Source organism: Leuresthes tenuis, unplaced genomic scaffold (genome assembly GCF_036924035.1).
Source record: "Leuresthes tenuis unplaced genomic scaffold, fLeuTen1.0.hap1 SCAF_14, whole genome shotgun sequence".
Taxonomy (NCBI): Eukaryota; Metazoa; Chordata; class Actinopteri; order Atheriniformes; family Atherinopsidae; genus Leuresthes; species Leuresthes tenuis.
Genome location: NW_027325368.1, coordinates 11,984,815 through 11,999,868, shown reverse-complemented (window position 1 = coordinate 11,999,868; position 15,054 = coordinate 11,984,815). Strand labels below are relative to the sequence as shown.

General features: G+C 38.5%; 2 protein-coding genes across 4 annotated transcripts; one reads left to right on the top strand and one right to left on the bottom strand.

Annotated features, from left to right (window-relative positions):
• Nucleotides 1-4,051: 4,051 nt before the first annotated feature.
• On the bottom strand, nt 4,052-6,178 carry LOC140268981 (7-alpha-hydroxycholest-4-en-3-one 12-alpha-hydroxylase-like). Its single transcript, XM_072363990.1, has one exon. The coding sequence runs from the start codon at nt 6,133-6,135 to the stop codon at nt 4,606-4,608; it is 1,530 nt and encodes a 509-aa protein (XP_072220091.1). The 5' UTR covers nt 6,136-6,178; the 3' UTR covers nt 4,052-4,605.
• Nucleotides 6,179-11,010: 4,832 nt separating this feature from the next.
• Nucleotides 11,011-15,054, top strand: higd1a (HIG1 hypoxia inducible domain family, member 1A). 3 transcript variants are annotated; one of them, XM_072364364.1, is made up of 5 exons: nt 11,011-11,135; nt 11,619-11,696; nt 11,876-12,010; nt 12,865-12,985; nt 14,531-15,054. In XM_072364364.1, the coding sequence occupies exons 2-4, from the start codon at nt 11,624-11,626 to the stop codon at nt 12,936-12,938; spliced, it is 282 nt and encodes a 93-aa protein (XP_072220465.1). In that variant the 5' UTR covers nt 11,011-11,135; nt 11,619-11,623; the 3' UTR covers nt 12,939-12,985; nt 14,531-15,054. The 3 variants fall into 3 exon arrangements, with proteins under 3 accessions (XP_072220465.1, XP_072220464.1, XP_072220466.1); XM_072364363.1 differs by lacking the exon at nt 14,531-15,054 and having other exon boundaries at nt 12,865-13,178; XM_072364365.1 differs by lacking the exons at nt 11,011-11,135; nt 14,531-15,054 and adding an exon at nt 11,144-11,234 and having other exon boundaries at nt 12,865-13,178.

Here is a 15,054-nt window from a genome sequence, read left to right as displayed (position 1 = left end):
TCCACGATGGCGGAATGACCTACTAAGTGGTACAAGAACAGGCGTGTCCCTGTATCTTATGCATTTAGCATAAACGTAACATAAAAAGTCATGTCAAGTTTATATTTCATGCATAAAATGTTTAAATGGAGTGGAAGAAGCATTAAGAATATATAAAAGAATATAAAAAGAAACAAATAAAATAATTGAAATTAAATAGAATGATTAGCAACAGTCTAGATAAATTAAAAGATAACGTGCAGATTTCATGTATAGACACATATAAATGTTTTTAACCTGGATTTAAAAATGTCTACATTTGGTGAAATGGAGACAATGTCTGGCAGTTTGTTCCACTTGTTTGCAGCATAACAGCTAATTGCAGCTTTTACATGTTTATTCTGGACTCTGGACAGGACCAACTGGACCAAGAGAACATAACGTCCTCTGCTTTCTGGTTTCTGGAGTGTGCAAAACAGAATGCACAATGAATAAAATAAATGAATTACTGGAACATCTTGTGCCTGAGAATAGAAGACCAAGTCTCACAAGTGAATTAAACATTCTAAGAGACAAAGCTAACTAAAATTGTCCATTACACATGTTAGGTTGGTAGAAATGGGATATATTAATTCAAGTCAATTCAATTCAGTTTTATTTATATAGTGCCAAATTACAACAAATGTCATCTCAAGGCACTTAAATAATATAGTTCAATTCATTGTAATCATAATCCTATGAAATCCAATGAATTAATTTAAAAATAATCCAATTAATTCATGTAGAGCCAATTCAAAAACAATATCCTAGCTAAGGAAACCAACAGACTGCGCCAATGATCGATATTAAATCAATCCCAAGCCTCCATGTCACCATCTGGAGCAGTCATTCCACCATTCGAGCATCTGCTCACTCTCATGTTTTCACAAATGTGTGGAAATTTCAAGGTTAGAGGTATGACTGTTCTTGTTGGAATTTTATTTGGAAATTTGTTTGAAAACCGAAAATGAAATACTGAAAATCCACATATGACTTAAAGTGAAAGTGAAAGGGATATTTATATATTTGAATGAATGAATAAATAAAATCCATATGATTTACTGTTCCTTTTTTGTCCAAAGCCTGCAGCAATGTTTTTATTTTACACCAAAGTACAATGACTTGATGCTATTTACGAACAACTCTCCTTCTTAAGAAAACAGGTGAGTTGACTTTGGAGAAATGAGGTAGACCGTGACATAATGGGGGTGGAGGTGATTTTGTGACATTCAGCTCCTTAATCATCACGGTCAAAGTAAACAGACTGAGAGCTCTGATCATACAAATTGGGATTTCAAAGTAATGTATAAGTAAGTTGATAAAAAAAACAACACAGCCATTAATACATTTAAAAAGGAAACTGCTTTCACATTGCATTTGTCTTTATTTCCTGAGACACAGATACACAAAAGATATCTATGTAAACTACTGAATGGTTAAACCCAGCAGAACTTAAATGAGGTTCGCCACAGAAAGAGTAAACATTTGTCATTTTTTCTGTTGCGAGCAGTGCTAGTCCAAAGAATCTCATTCATCTAATAGTATAATGCTTTAAGATCATTAGGATAAGTTCAAAACACTTAATTTAAGTGTGAAAACTATATTCGTAAATTGAGTGAAGGTAAGATGAGTGAAGGCTTCTCACAGTGTGCAGACAAAATGAAAAGAAATTGAATGCCAGCACAACAAGGTAAACTAGTTATACAGGTAACAATTAAGAATAAGTATCAGGAACAGATTTTAAAAATGAAATCTTTAAATTTACTCATTGTCATTCACTTCTTTTAGACCAGGTTCTTGGGCCAGCAGTTGGAGCAGAGATCCCAGGAAATAGATAATAAAACACTCTCAGGTGACGAAACGTTTCCCCATATCTTCAAGGGAGGTTCCTTGCCAGAAAATTGCTTTTTTACAGCTGAGCCACATGTGTCCTTAATAGATTATTATATTGGTGACTAATCCATGTCTAAAAATCATGCCTCACGCTTCTTGAAACCCTCTTAAACAATTAGAGCTGCTGACAATATCATCAAGGAATATACCTGTGCCATCAGGGAGAAAAAAGACAATCTATTGATGGAAAAACCCAGTCCTTCAGTATATTCCAGCTGTATTTATTTTTTGGATTTCTCTGCCTACAAGGCCCTTGTGTGTAATTGTATATCATTGTTTTCATAAATCTTCCACAGCTTCTTTCTACAGAGGTCCCACATGTTCCTCTTTGGAAAAGCATTTTATCAGTGGAATTCAATCTGTCCATGTTGCGTAAACAGCCCTGTTTAGATCCTGTAGTGCCTTTGAACAATGGGTTGTTTTTAAACAGTTGCAGATAATAGAAATGAAGCATAAGTACAACATCTTGCAAGCAGATGTGCGCATGGATTTTTTATTTCCTTTCCTTTAATGTGTCTTCCAAAAGCAGCTGATCACTGTTAATGTTTAAATCCACTTTAAATCAGCTTGTTTAGTCAGCATAGTTCAAGACTCCACTTTCTCTAATGTTGACTTTGAAAGGAGTTTGGACTTTACAATAAAAGGGGCAGCTCTCTGAATGACTAAATGCTTTAGTATCAGTATCTGGGCCAGGAAATTACTTTTCAAACAAAATTAGACACATTCAGCCTTGTTTGACTGGATCAACACTGTAAAAGGACAAGGAGATATATTAAGTGGGAAAAAAAGTTCTATAATTGCACTGCACTAGTGAATACTGAATTAAATTTTTCAATTTTCTATGTAGTGTTATGTAGCCTAAAGAACTGAGGAATGGAACGTGTAGTATGATATATGAAAATGACATGCAGGCCCCTGTGAGATTTTAAGACAAGGCAAAGCCAAGGAATGAATCCAAAGGAGTTTCCTTGCTCACTGAAACCCGTACAATGATACAGCCATCACAACAGAGACCAAGAAGGATAACCAGTTGCAGCCAAATGACTGATTCTTCGTGCTGCAACAGAATCGTTTGGAGATAAGGTTCACAATCAAAGTGACCTTTGCTCCTCAGTTTAACACACAAAACTTTTTTTGATTGAATCCAGCAACCTTGTTGCTATAAATATATGTATATACATAATCTAATTCATCAGAGCGGAGAAACCTTTCACTCCCCGACCAGACATGGGTTATTAAACTGTTACCTTGCAAATGTGTCATGGGCTGATTATCGGTCAAGGACAGTGCACTATGTGTCCACGTCTTCTATTGAACCTGCCATGTTTGAATGTGTATGTGTGCGTGTGAGAGAGATTGATTGTGATTTTTGCCAAATAAAAATTTGATTGCAAGTTGGAAAAACTTAACATATATCCACTAATGCAAAGACACTTACAAAAAAGCTAGAAGCTATTTGTTGATATAGGGCTGAGTCAAATCTAACCTTGACCTCCCAATGAACTCAGTCTGCTAAAACTATCTAAGCGCATGTGTCTTCAGTTATAGAACAAAAGCTAAATGCATGACAAAGAAGCTACAAAAAGATTCCCATCTGAGTTATAGATATCGCACAGCTACAGTAGTGATGTTGAAAAAGTAGAAGAACATTGTTTCTAATTAAATTGACAAATTGGTGCATAATAAAGGTTTTTTTGCAACTAAGTTAATGTTGTAAATGTACTTTAAAGATAGTACATGGAGAAGTTGAAATTCCAGAGATTGAACTTTTTATTACTTGACATTCACACAATGGTAAAAAGTAAGAAACACACAAAAGGAAAGGAAAAAACAAACAAAATTAATTATTGGGACTAAATCAACTAAAAACCTAGACACCACTTAAATAACCTATGCCCCAGTTTCAAAGTGAACCTCTGCACTCTAACTTGTTCTCCGCTTCTACCAATTTCCAGAAAACAGAGAAGCAAACACAACTGGGCAAACTGAGTAGATGAAGAGAGGGGTTGTGTTAACTTAGCAAATGGGACAAGTATTTGAAAATGTCATACAATTTTACCACAGCAAAGTATCAGAAAATGTTTTCATAGAATAATAAATCCAGTCCATTTTCTCTCCTTTTTCAACAAATTCGAAACCATTCCAAAACCAGCAAAAGTTTATTTCAAAGAAAAGAAACAACAACTCAGCAATTGATCAAATCTGATTGCAAAAGACACATTTGAGTTTGAACTCTGTTGTTGGCTTTTCTATGAAGTTCTATGCCTAACTATCGTGCAAATCTTTATCAATTAATGTTGCAAAACTTGTTGACACATTTCACAATGTAGCATAGAACAAGTGAACATGAACAACTGCGTGTTGGAAATCAGTTGGAAACAAAAAGAAAAACAACTTTCCAAAAGAAGTCACAATATTTACAGTCATCACTGTCAAACTGCATTTTCTCATGGAAATCCTATCAAAATTATCATTGACATCGATACTATCCTCTGGTCTGGAATTTGCAAGCAGAAGAGATTGTATGTGATATATCAGAGAAAAATAATTATCATTTTGATAATGTTTTGCGATCTAGAAAATACTGGTGTGTGCTCAGTCACTAGCATAACAATAAAAACATTCCATTGTGCCATAAATCAAATAAAAACCTCACAGAGATTACAAAAATCAGGATGTTGTGGTTTGAGCGGTTTAATATCTGAGTCTGTATCGAAACTGAACATCCCTGGTTGGCTGCATCGATCCAAAGCCCCATCGCTTGCAGTCAATTTCCGGTATCTTCTCGTCAGGATTCATCAGCTCAAAGTCAAAATAGACCAACATGAGGAAAACATACTGTTTCAGCTCATTGGTGGCAAAGAATCGTCCAGGGCACATGGAGACTCCTGCACCCCAGGGCATGTTATAGTACTTCACCTTCTTCCCTCCTTTGTAAAAATCAGTTTTTTTGCTGCCGTCTGGGTTCAGAAAACGGTCATATTTAAATGAATGAGGATCAGGGTGGATCTCTGGGTCAAGATGAACAGCATTGTAAGGGAAAATTGCCATTCTGTCCCCTTTGCGAATGAAGTATTCACGACCATCAGCCATCTTGAGGGTCATATCCTGAAGCACTGCCCTGGTGAGGAGGGGTGCAGCGGTAAGTCGGAGGGTCTCCTCCACGGTGCTGTCCAGGACCGGTGTTTTCATCAGCATTTCACGGGTCAGATCGATTAAGGGGCCCCCGCGTTGGACCTCCTGCCCAGACTCTCTCAGAACTTTATCTACCTCTTCCCTCACAGCTGACATGGCCTCGGGGTGTTTCAAGAGGAAGAGGAGCAGCCAAAATGAAGAAGGCCCCGTGTTACCCTGAGAGGCCCAAAGAAGCACAAACATGTACTTGTTGATCATTGTCTCGTTCATACCCATCTCCTCCTTGGCCTGTTGCATGTCCCATACCCAGCGACTGATGTTGTCCTTGGCCTTCATGTTCTGCATTGACAGAGCATCCCAAAAGAAATCCTGTAACCTGTCAGCTTCTCTCTTTTCCTTTGGAAAGAGGACTCCATATGCCAGGTTTGGAAAGAGTTGGTCATATTTATGAAATTCATCAAATAAAGCAGCTGATTCAGATCTGTCCTTCTCTTTGGCTTTCTCCTCACTTCCCTCTGACTTGTGTGGCACATTACCGAATAAGGCTAAATAGCCAGCTCTGAAAACAATATTGTAGCTGTACATGAACAGTCCATCTTCCTTCCAGGTCCTTTGATCTGAGCCAATACTGTGCAACATCAGGTTCTGCAAATTACTCATCATGGCTTGTGTCATTACTTCCAGGCCTTCTCCCTTCAAGTGCTTGTTACTAGAATTATGGAGAATTTGGTGGTCTCCTTCAACAGCTTTGTAACCAAACACTCTCTGGACCAGCTGTGCAGCAAAGTTGTTGAAGTCCAGTTTTTCTCGACTCTCTTTAACAAATGACCCAAAAGACAGAGGATCCTGAAGGAATGTGATATAAAATCCTGCTATCTGTACCGTGAAAACATCACCATGTTTTTGCTTCATCCTCTCTAAGAACTTCAATGTGTTTCTTCGAAATTCTAGGACATTACCCAACCAAGGAATGAGACCTTTATCCAAGGGGGGTTCACCTGGTCGCCGCTGTCGAAAAACCCCAAGAATATACAGCCCTCCAAACAGAGCAACAAAAAACCCAAGAAGGATCGGCAGCAGCAGCCCCATAACTGATTCCTTACGCAGCCTCAGAGTAATTTGGAGTTTAAGTCCACATTCTGCAGGATAAAGAGACTTTAGCTCCACCCTCCACTGAGTAGATCTCAGTTTTCCCGGAACTGCATGCTCACTGCTTCCACTGAAACAGCAAAATGTCAACTTTATTCAGGCCCCTTTATTTGGAATTTTAAAACGTAATAGTAAGAAAATGCTGATTTTTTAAACAAACAGCAAAAACACACAGGCCTTTTCATAGTTGTATGGAAGGATAAGCAACTGATCATGTAAACAGTTGAGAAACACCATTAATCATCAGGGAGGTAAGTTTACAGACATCATCATTTGGGGAAATCAAATTCACTTATTAAATCTGGATAGCAAACTGTATGTAAAACTGAACGATCAGTTCAGGTTAATTACTGTCAGAAAAGTCCTCCTGAGCCTTTATAATGATAGACTGTGTTCTTTTAATGTGGAACTACGTTATTCTTACATCTGTCTTACTTCTTTTAGAGTTTGACATCATAAAGTGTCATTTTTATTGACAAAATAGATTAAAACAATGACATTATCCCGTGTTCATACTGATAAGCAATAAACGTGTGTTATGGCTACTAGAAAAGAGTAGAAGGGAAAAAAAGCCTTCTTTGGTAAAGCTTGACCTTGACCTATAACCACTGCAGTCCTCTTACAGAGATTAAATATTTATGCACAATTGTGAAACTGAGCTTGCTAACGTTGGCTGTCCTTACTGATAGGGCTTTCACAAAGAGATATGCATTTAATGTTATCTTGATGACCATGAACTTAAATGCATCAGTGAAACAACTGCATTTTCTCTTTTTTACTGCTTTCCACTACATTGTTTGAATTTTCAAAATGTGGATTATTATTTAGTTTGCATAAAAGTTGAAGAATCAAGGCAAAGTCTATACTAGGGTTTCACGATGACTTATAGATATATACTTTTAGATCAATATTAACAGGACTATCTGTTACTTCAAAGGAGGAGGCGTGTTTTTCTGAGCTTCTTATTGTCTGTTTACAAGGTTGTACAAACCCCAACAGGCCAAATTGTTTCAAACCTGGATGAGAGTTGGAATATGCACAGACATAGATTGTCCTTAATATATGTTTTAATGCTAAACAAGCAATTTTAAAAAAATGTCTCACAAGTTTTTGTCAAGAGTAATTTTGTTAGCAAATCAACACAATAAACATTCAGTCTTTCCGTTAAGTGCTGCTTCATCAGTGGACAATTAGTGCCACCTACTGGATACTAATTGTCAGCTGTGGCAACTGACTCCAACGTGTTTAGCAAAGGTCAAGTTTGTAGGCTGAGCTTTCAGTTGAATGAAACAAGTGTACCCAAGAGAATGCCATTTAGACAAGCAACAGAACTGGACTTTTGTTTAAGGTAAATATCCAAATTAACTTTTTTAATACAGGGGTGCCATTTTATGCTACATTGTATATGCAAATAATTCCCACTCAAAAGAGAAGAACAGCTAAATATTCAGAGTTTGTCAATCATTATAGGGACACCCTCAAATTACCAAATGTGATCTCAAATCATGGCCTTTAGATTCACTGACTTTGCATCAATTCTTCACATGAAAAATCTTTTGTGTTTTCACACTTGTAAATATGAGGTTGGAGATATTTAGTTATCATTCAGTATTCATGATGCAAAGTGTGGCCCCAAAGCAAAATCTGACCAAAAGTCCCCAAATGGATAATGGATGGACTTTTTGTGTTTAGCTAACATGAATGAATGTTGCATGAATGTTGTTTACCACTGAGATCTTTTTGTTTAGCATAACATAATGGATGAGGACAGATAGTCTTCCATTGAATACACAAACTATTGATATTAGAATAAAATATTCTTTAGCAATGATGGCTCTAATTAACTGACTTTGTGTCAATTGTGCAAAATTTTAATTCGGCTTTCTTCAGCTGCTCAGTTTCACCTTACTGTTTATTCACAAACTCACCTCTAAGTGGAGCACTTTGTTCTCATCACCCATCATGACAGTAATGTTCAGAACTGATCACCAGTTCCCTTAGAATAAGGTTGTACTGTGCCTTTTTCTTACGAAATCCCTTACAAAAGTTGGAAAACCTGCAATAGTTTAGTTTGAAATCTTATTCCAACTGATCATTTTCAATATCACCTCAACAATTGCGAGACAAATCAAACAGACTGTGTGAAAAGTTTAAAAAACCAACTTCAAAACATGGGACACTACGCTGTTACACTACACAACAAAATTGAAATTGAAAGAAAAATGGGGGAGTTTGATCGTGTTCTTTTGTTGTCTGAGAAGTAAGCAGCACTTGATTTCACACCCTCATTTTTTTCTTTTTCTATCACTGCTTTAATCTACAGTGTTCATCAGGGTCTGGTGCATGATCAGTGGATGCTGAGCCCATAATTGCATAAAGGAAATGCCACAGGCTCATTAAGGCTTCAAGGCTGGTTTTGATGTCTGTTGTTAAGAAGGATGAAGACAGCGCAGAAGCTGTCATAGAAGAAAACATGACAAGCTGCAGTCACTGCATCAAGAAAACAAAAGAGTTATTCTGCTGCTTAAGTTTAGGAGTGTAATTCCATAAATGCAGTAAAAAAAAAAAATCTTTGAATGAGACTGAAACTTGTTAAGGTGTTTCCATTTGGCTATGTCACATTGGTGATGTAGGTTCAGTTATGTGCAAAAAGTGATACAAATAACACCTTCCATGCCTTCCACCTCTATAATGTCAATGGTTGCAAGGGGCTTCAAGCAAACTCTGGGTGAGAGCTGGCATCTCAAGTTGTTTTGCAGTCTATTTGTGTTTTTTTTTGTTTGTTTTTTTCCCTTGTCCTGTCCAGCATTATGGCAGCAGAATTGTAATCTGAATACCTTTCATGTCAAACAGATTTGCTTTGCCAAGGGAAGCTTTATGAATGTAAAGCTCCCCTTGATGCCCATCAACTGCTTATCTATTTATTTTTGTTACAATATTTAACATGTAATAGTGCCGAACCGGACCGGGGGACAGGGAAAGAGGAAGAGCAAAGAAGAAGAAACAGGACAAAAAATAGAAAGAAAAACCAGACAACCAGCTGCTACATCTGTAAAAACAAAACAGAAGACAATGCACGGCCTCTGTGTGGAATCCAGCCTTGGCGCCACCAGGAGCACCTGAAAGCAGACAAGCAGAGAAAAAACAAACACACAAACAAACAAAAACAAGCACAAGTAGCGGCAATCGCATACAACACAACTGTGAATATAGATGACCTCAAACCACAGGATAATACATCAACTGCTTAGCGAGCGTGCTGCTGGGCAGATGAATGTGTGTGTGTGCATGAACATGCAATACACATGACACAGGTCCTACATGATAACAGTACTTAGTTATGAGTGTATAAGTGTACAGAGCCAGAAGGGAGAGGGGTATGGGATATAGACCGGGGGAGAAAAGCTCCGGACCTGAGACCCACCATCACCCAGGCCCACCCATGCTGCCCCCAACAGGGGAAAAGCACTGACCCACCCCACCGCACGCGCCAACAACCTAAAACAAATTAAAAAACAACCTGCGGACACATCGGAGGTCCCAGAGCAACCAGCCCAGCACCAGGACCTGCACCAACCCACCCATACTGTGGCGTGCCCAGGGCAACCCAGACCCCCCAGGCACAGGCAGGGCACAGGCAGCTCCCAGACACCAGGGCCCAGGCCCAGCACCACCACCCATGCCATGCAGTCAATTTGTAGGTGGCATAGTTGCGAGAAATGCAAGATATTTAAGTTAATATTCATACATAAACTGCTTAAAATTCTTAAATCTGTTCTTTTATTTGCATGATCCATTAAAAACTGACGAACAGACTGTTGCTGCAACTGTCTTTCTAATGATAGCTTGCTTTATTTTTAATGGGACAATAATTGATGATTATTCTTTTCATGTTTATGGAATAGAATTACTTCCCTATTACAACTACGAAGATTATACTATAATATGAATATTATCATTACGATTATTAATAGTCGTAATACTACTATCAATATTGTTGCGTGGCAGAAGCAACGTCCGCCCGTGCGATGTTGGTACAATCTTACGTCATCCCAGAGACTAACGAGTAAGGCAAGATATTCACTTCGTTGTTTTCCCCACCTTCGTTTAAACACGAGAGAGACGAACTGTAGGCCGCCTACCACTTTGCAACAGGAGGATATAGCCTACGAAAGGATCGCACGACAGCGAAGACTAACATATAGTTAGAGACAGAGTGGACTAGGTCGCGAGAAGAACTGGACTTTTCCCCTTTAACCAGTAAAGACGCTGGGAATAATATATCTAATCAGTTTCACCGTCACAGGCCATCTACGTATGTAACCAATGTTGCGTTCACAACGCCTAGGAATTATTACAATCTCAATCTGAGGGGGACAAAAACAGTTGAACAAATGTATCGTCAGACTTCACAATCTTTATTTGTGCTCTTAGAACTGCCTTTTCTTTTAGAACTGTTTACCAGCAAAACTGACATTGTAAAAACATGATCAGTTAGTTGACACAACTTGGTTAGGGCTTCATATTTTGATATGCATCCATATAAATCAATCATGCAGTTGTCCCCAAAAAAACCCCACTTTTGTGCCCCATCCTCCCCCCCTTATCGAGCTAAACCTACCGCTTATGATCACTCACTTGGAGGTTTGTCTTTTCACAATGGATTCTTAGTGTTACTGAAATAATTTAGCCCAAAAAGCAGCTTGCAATGTCAAAGATTTAGCACGAACGAGACTGCAAACGTCATTTTTCCCGGTTATTTTGAACGCAACACACACGACTGATATCAGACCTGCGCAGTGAGTTGATATATTATATCATCGTGCTAGCCGGCTTCTTACTTCCTTCATTCGTGCGAACTGTGTTTTGGAAGACTCTGAAAACATCAAACAACGGTTTGCTTCGCGAGGGATACAAACAGAAACACGGTTCTCACAACGGTAAGAACCTCTTCAACCTCACACATGCTGAAACCGAGGCTTTATCAAGCAACAGCTGCTAATCCACGCTCTCGACTGTTGTACTTTCTTTTATTCTCAGTGAGCTTTTGGCCTCGAACAGGAATTTGAACCCGTTTCAACAGACCGTATTATAAGTGGAATGTTACGATTGAATATTGCTTCCTTTGTGTTATGTTGGGCTGTATGTGTGGTTATAAAACGGTAGGCCTAAAAAGATGTGTCGACTCTCTGCCCTTCATATGTCACCTTTGGCTAAATAATGTGTTATAGACCAGTATAGGATGGATGACTCTAAAGACTGTTCATGAACATTTTTATAGGGCAGAACTGAAAGATTTCCAGCAATTGACTTTGCGAATGATTTTTTTTTCTTTTTTCATATAGATTTGTATCCACATTAACTGGGGAACACTGAGTTCGAACAATAACAATAACACTGAATGTCTTACTGTTCCTTTTTAGTCGAGATGTCGTCTTACAATGAAGAAAATGAGTCAAAGTTCATGCGAAAAGCCAAGGAGAATCCATTTGTCCCTCTGGGTGAGTACAAATCTTTCCTAATTGTTCATAGGAACACGAACAAGGTAAACTGTGGCAAACTTAAAAGTTACTAGGTTAATAACTGAATTATTTGTTTTCCTTCTTTTGTTTCTTGTAATTTTTCTCACATTTTAGTCTTTTAAGTTGATAGAGTATGTTTTTTGTCTCGCTCCCTATAGGCATGGCTGGATTCTTTGCCATTGTCGGGTACAGACTGCTGAGAATGAAACATCGGGGTGACACAAAAATGTCAGTGCATCTGATCCATATGCGTGTAGCCGCCCAGGGCTTTGTCGTTGGAGCCATGACTGTTGGTATGTAGTACACATGATCACGTTTCTGGTGCTAGTTAGTACTAGTAGTGGTAAAGCATCTTTACCACTGCATGGAGTAGATGTGAGGTGGCATGAGTGTTCGGTATCTCCACTTTTCCAGTGAGGGGTAGACGACACAAGATCAGGCGATAATGGAAACTTCTGCCAGGACGTCAAATCTAAGCGTGCTTAAAACCACAACAGCAATCAATTCTGTTTCCCATGTGTTAGCCCTCTTAGCACCGTCGCCCTGACTGTGTGCAGTTTTGCATGTTTTCCCCGTGTATGCGTGGGTTCTCTCCAGGTACTCTGGCTTCCTCCAACCGCCCGAAAACATGCATGTTCGGTTAATTGGTGACTCTAAATTGTCCTTGGGAGTGAGTGTGAGCGTGGATGGTTGTTTGTCTCTTTTGTCTCTGTGCGGCCCTGTGACCTAGCATTGTGTACCCCGCCTCTCACCCAATGATAGCTGAGATAGGCTCCAGCTCCCCCGCGACCAGGAGTTGGATTAAGCGGGTATAGAAAATGGACAGGATGGATGTTTGCCCTGATGGAAGACTTCACCTTGTAGACACTATATTAAAGAAGACTAGTGCTCCAAGAATCCATGAAAAGTGGCTTGTTTGGAAAAAGTAGCTGTAGTTTAGAGATTACCAATCAGGGCTGAGCCCATGAAGTCCTCCGGCCTGAAAATTGGCCTCAATATGATCCTCACGGTGCTGTAGTGAAAAAAGGCCAACTGCAGCGCCTCTGATTATGAATTCTGTGTTTGTCAAGAGTGTTGTTTTTCATTTTTTTTAAGCTGTGTTGGTCATTTTGTAACTCAGACTTTTTCTGTGGTCTTTTTTTCGTAGGTGTCCTGTATTCAATGTACAAAGACTACATTGTGAAGCCCAATGAAGAACAAAAAGCACTGCAAAAGAAGTGAACAAAGTCTCTCGCACTAACATTTTGTGTCCCTTGATATTGCCTCAGGTGTGTAGAACGTTTGTTTTACACATGTTGTATTTTTTGTACGCACACACATTTCTTCAGATGAGCCCATACACTGTAGTCATAGCTAAATGATGACACTTCCTTCTTCTATAAAGTACACGAGGTATGCTGTCATATCTGTATTCAGAAGGTGTATTGAGCCCATCTGTTAAATTAAATTCTCGATACACTGTTTGGGAAGCCAGCTGGTGGATGTCTGTTGTCTGGAAAGGGGGCTTTACAGATGATTTCTGAGTGAAATGTAAAAGAAAATTGCACAACGTGTAGCGCATCATATTTTTGACATTTTGTATGACAAGGCTCAGCATGGACTTTAAAATGACACCAATGACAGGCAGCCTGACACTTCTATTTCATGTCATTTTTTTATTATCAAATACAAGATGCATTATTTTATTCAGTGAACAGAAACCCTTTTGCACCTGAGACAATTTTCTTTTGGTAAGAAGGGTATCCCAATGTATTTGGGGAACCTCGAGGATGGTGTCTGAACTTTCACATCATTTATAAAGAAAAGCGTGACTCAACAGAGCAGATTATAGTATCCCGCTGCAAAGAGAAAACTATCACATCAAAGTAGGAAAAAAACCTTAGTTTTTTTAGGAAATCAAATGGGTCATTTTATTCAATATCCATTATATGATAAAATAAATTACATGAAATTAAGTGAAACAAATATTTTATTTATCTCAATCCTGAATTATAATGTTACAATAAATGTTTTGGACTAGTCTCTTTATTTTTCAAGAGGTTTCATTGTGTCGTCAGTATTTTGTTGGTGGTGGTCTGATTTTCAAGAGACAGGAACCAAACAGACTGAGAAACACCTCTCAAATGTCATATAACCTGCCCAGTCAAATGCTTAATGAGATGACTTGTTCATAAAGCTGAGTCATGCCACTTCTTAAAGTCTCTTTTGGGAAGTCATCCTGAAATGTTCTTGTGTACACAATTTGAATTCTCTTAAATGTGTGTGCACTGGTCATTTCCTTTTGCAACATAATGTTTACCTTTGCAATCACAGATACCAGGCTGTTACGTGTGCTTATGGCAGCTAAAACAACAATGAAACAATGAGATATTTTAACCATTTCAGATCATTTAAAGCTGCCTCTCCACTCCCATCCCATAAAACTGCTCAGCTGTTACTTATGTATAAAAATGCTGTGGTTTTTCAAAGACGTTTTTCTGAAACGCATCATTTAAGGTAGCAACATGCTCCTGATATTCGATCAGAGAGTGATTTATTTTTATTTTTTTAAAGTTCTGTGAATTTGAGCGGTCATTTGGCAACATTAAGTGTCTGGTATATTCGGTAAGACTTGTGCAACATCTATTTACACCTTGTACGGGACGGATGTTCTGTGATTAAAAAAAAAAAAACACATTGGGTGTGTATCTAGGTTTACAACCAAAAATTGGAGCACAATAAAAATCAATTTAATGGACTTTGAGCGTGAACATGACACATACTGGAGCTCCACTCCTAGGGCCAATTAACCTAATATGCATGTTTTTGGACAGTGGGAGGAAGCCGGACAGTGGGAGGAGTACCTGGAGAGAACCCACGCATACACAGGAGAACATGCAAACATGGGGTTCAAACCCAGAACCCTCTTGCTGTGAGGCAACAGTGCTAACACCAGGTTCCTTATCATTAAATCCATAACATCCATCCATTTTCTACCCCCACATACAGGAAACTACCATTGAGTTGACCCTCTTGCTTTTGACCAATATTACAAGACACAGCAAACACATACAAAAAAAACTGCTATTTTGTTGTGTATACCTTTCATTAACCCTGTAAGTAAGTCTTTATTTTCTTCTAAATAGAATACCAGCAGTCACATTATCACTTCTGTACCGAGATGGATGTGCGCTGATCATAATGCTTAGAATATTCTCCGGGTCTGGTTCAGCATTTTCAAGATATTGACGAACACGGAGGCAAAGACAGTAGTTTGCAGTTAAAGCCAAAGGTTTAACTTCTCAAATGGTATGTATTTCAGGTATCTCAAGTGTTCAGAATTTGAGAAATAAAGGGT

What these genes read in the sequence shown, in the direction of transcription:
- LOC140268981 (XM_072363990.1), bottom strand. Translation starts at nt 6,135, where the DNA reads ATGGGGCTGCTGCTGCCGATCCTTCTTGGGTTTTTTGTTGCTCTGTTT.
- higd1a (XM_072364364.1), top strand. Translation starts at nt 11,624, where the DNA reads ATGTCGTCTTACAATGAAGAAAATGAGTCAAAGTTCATGCGAAAAGCC. An exon ending in GAATCCATTTGTCCCTCTGG is followed by an intron (nt 11,697 to 11,875) that starts GTGAGTACAAAT and finishes CGCTCCCTATAG; the next exon opens with GCATGGCTGGATTCTTTGCC. An exon ending in CGTTGGAGCCATGACTGTTG is followed by an intron (nt 12,011 to 12,864) that starts GTATGTAGTACA and finishes TTTTTTTCGTAG; the next exon opens with GTGTCCTGTATTCAATGTAC.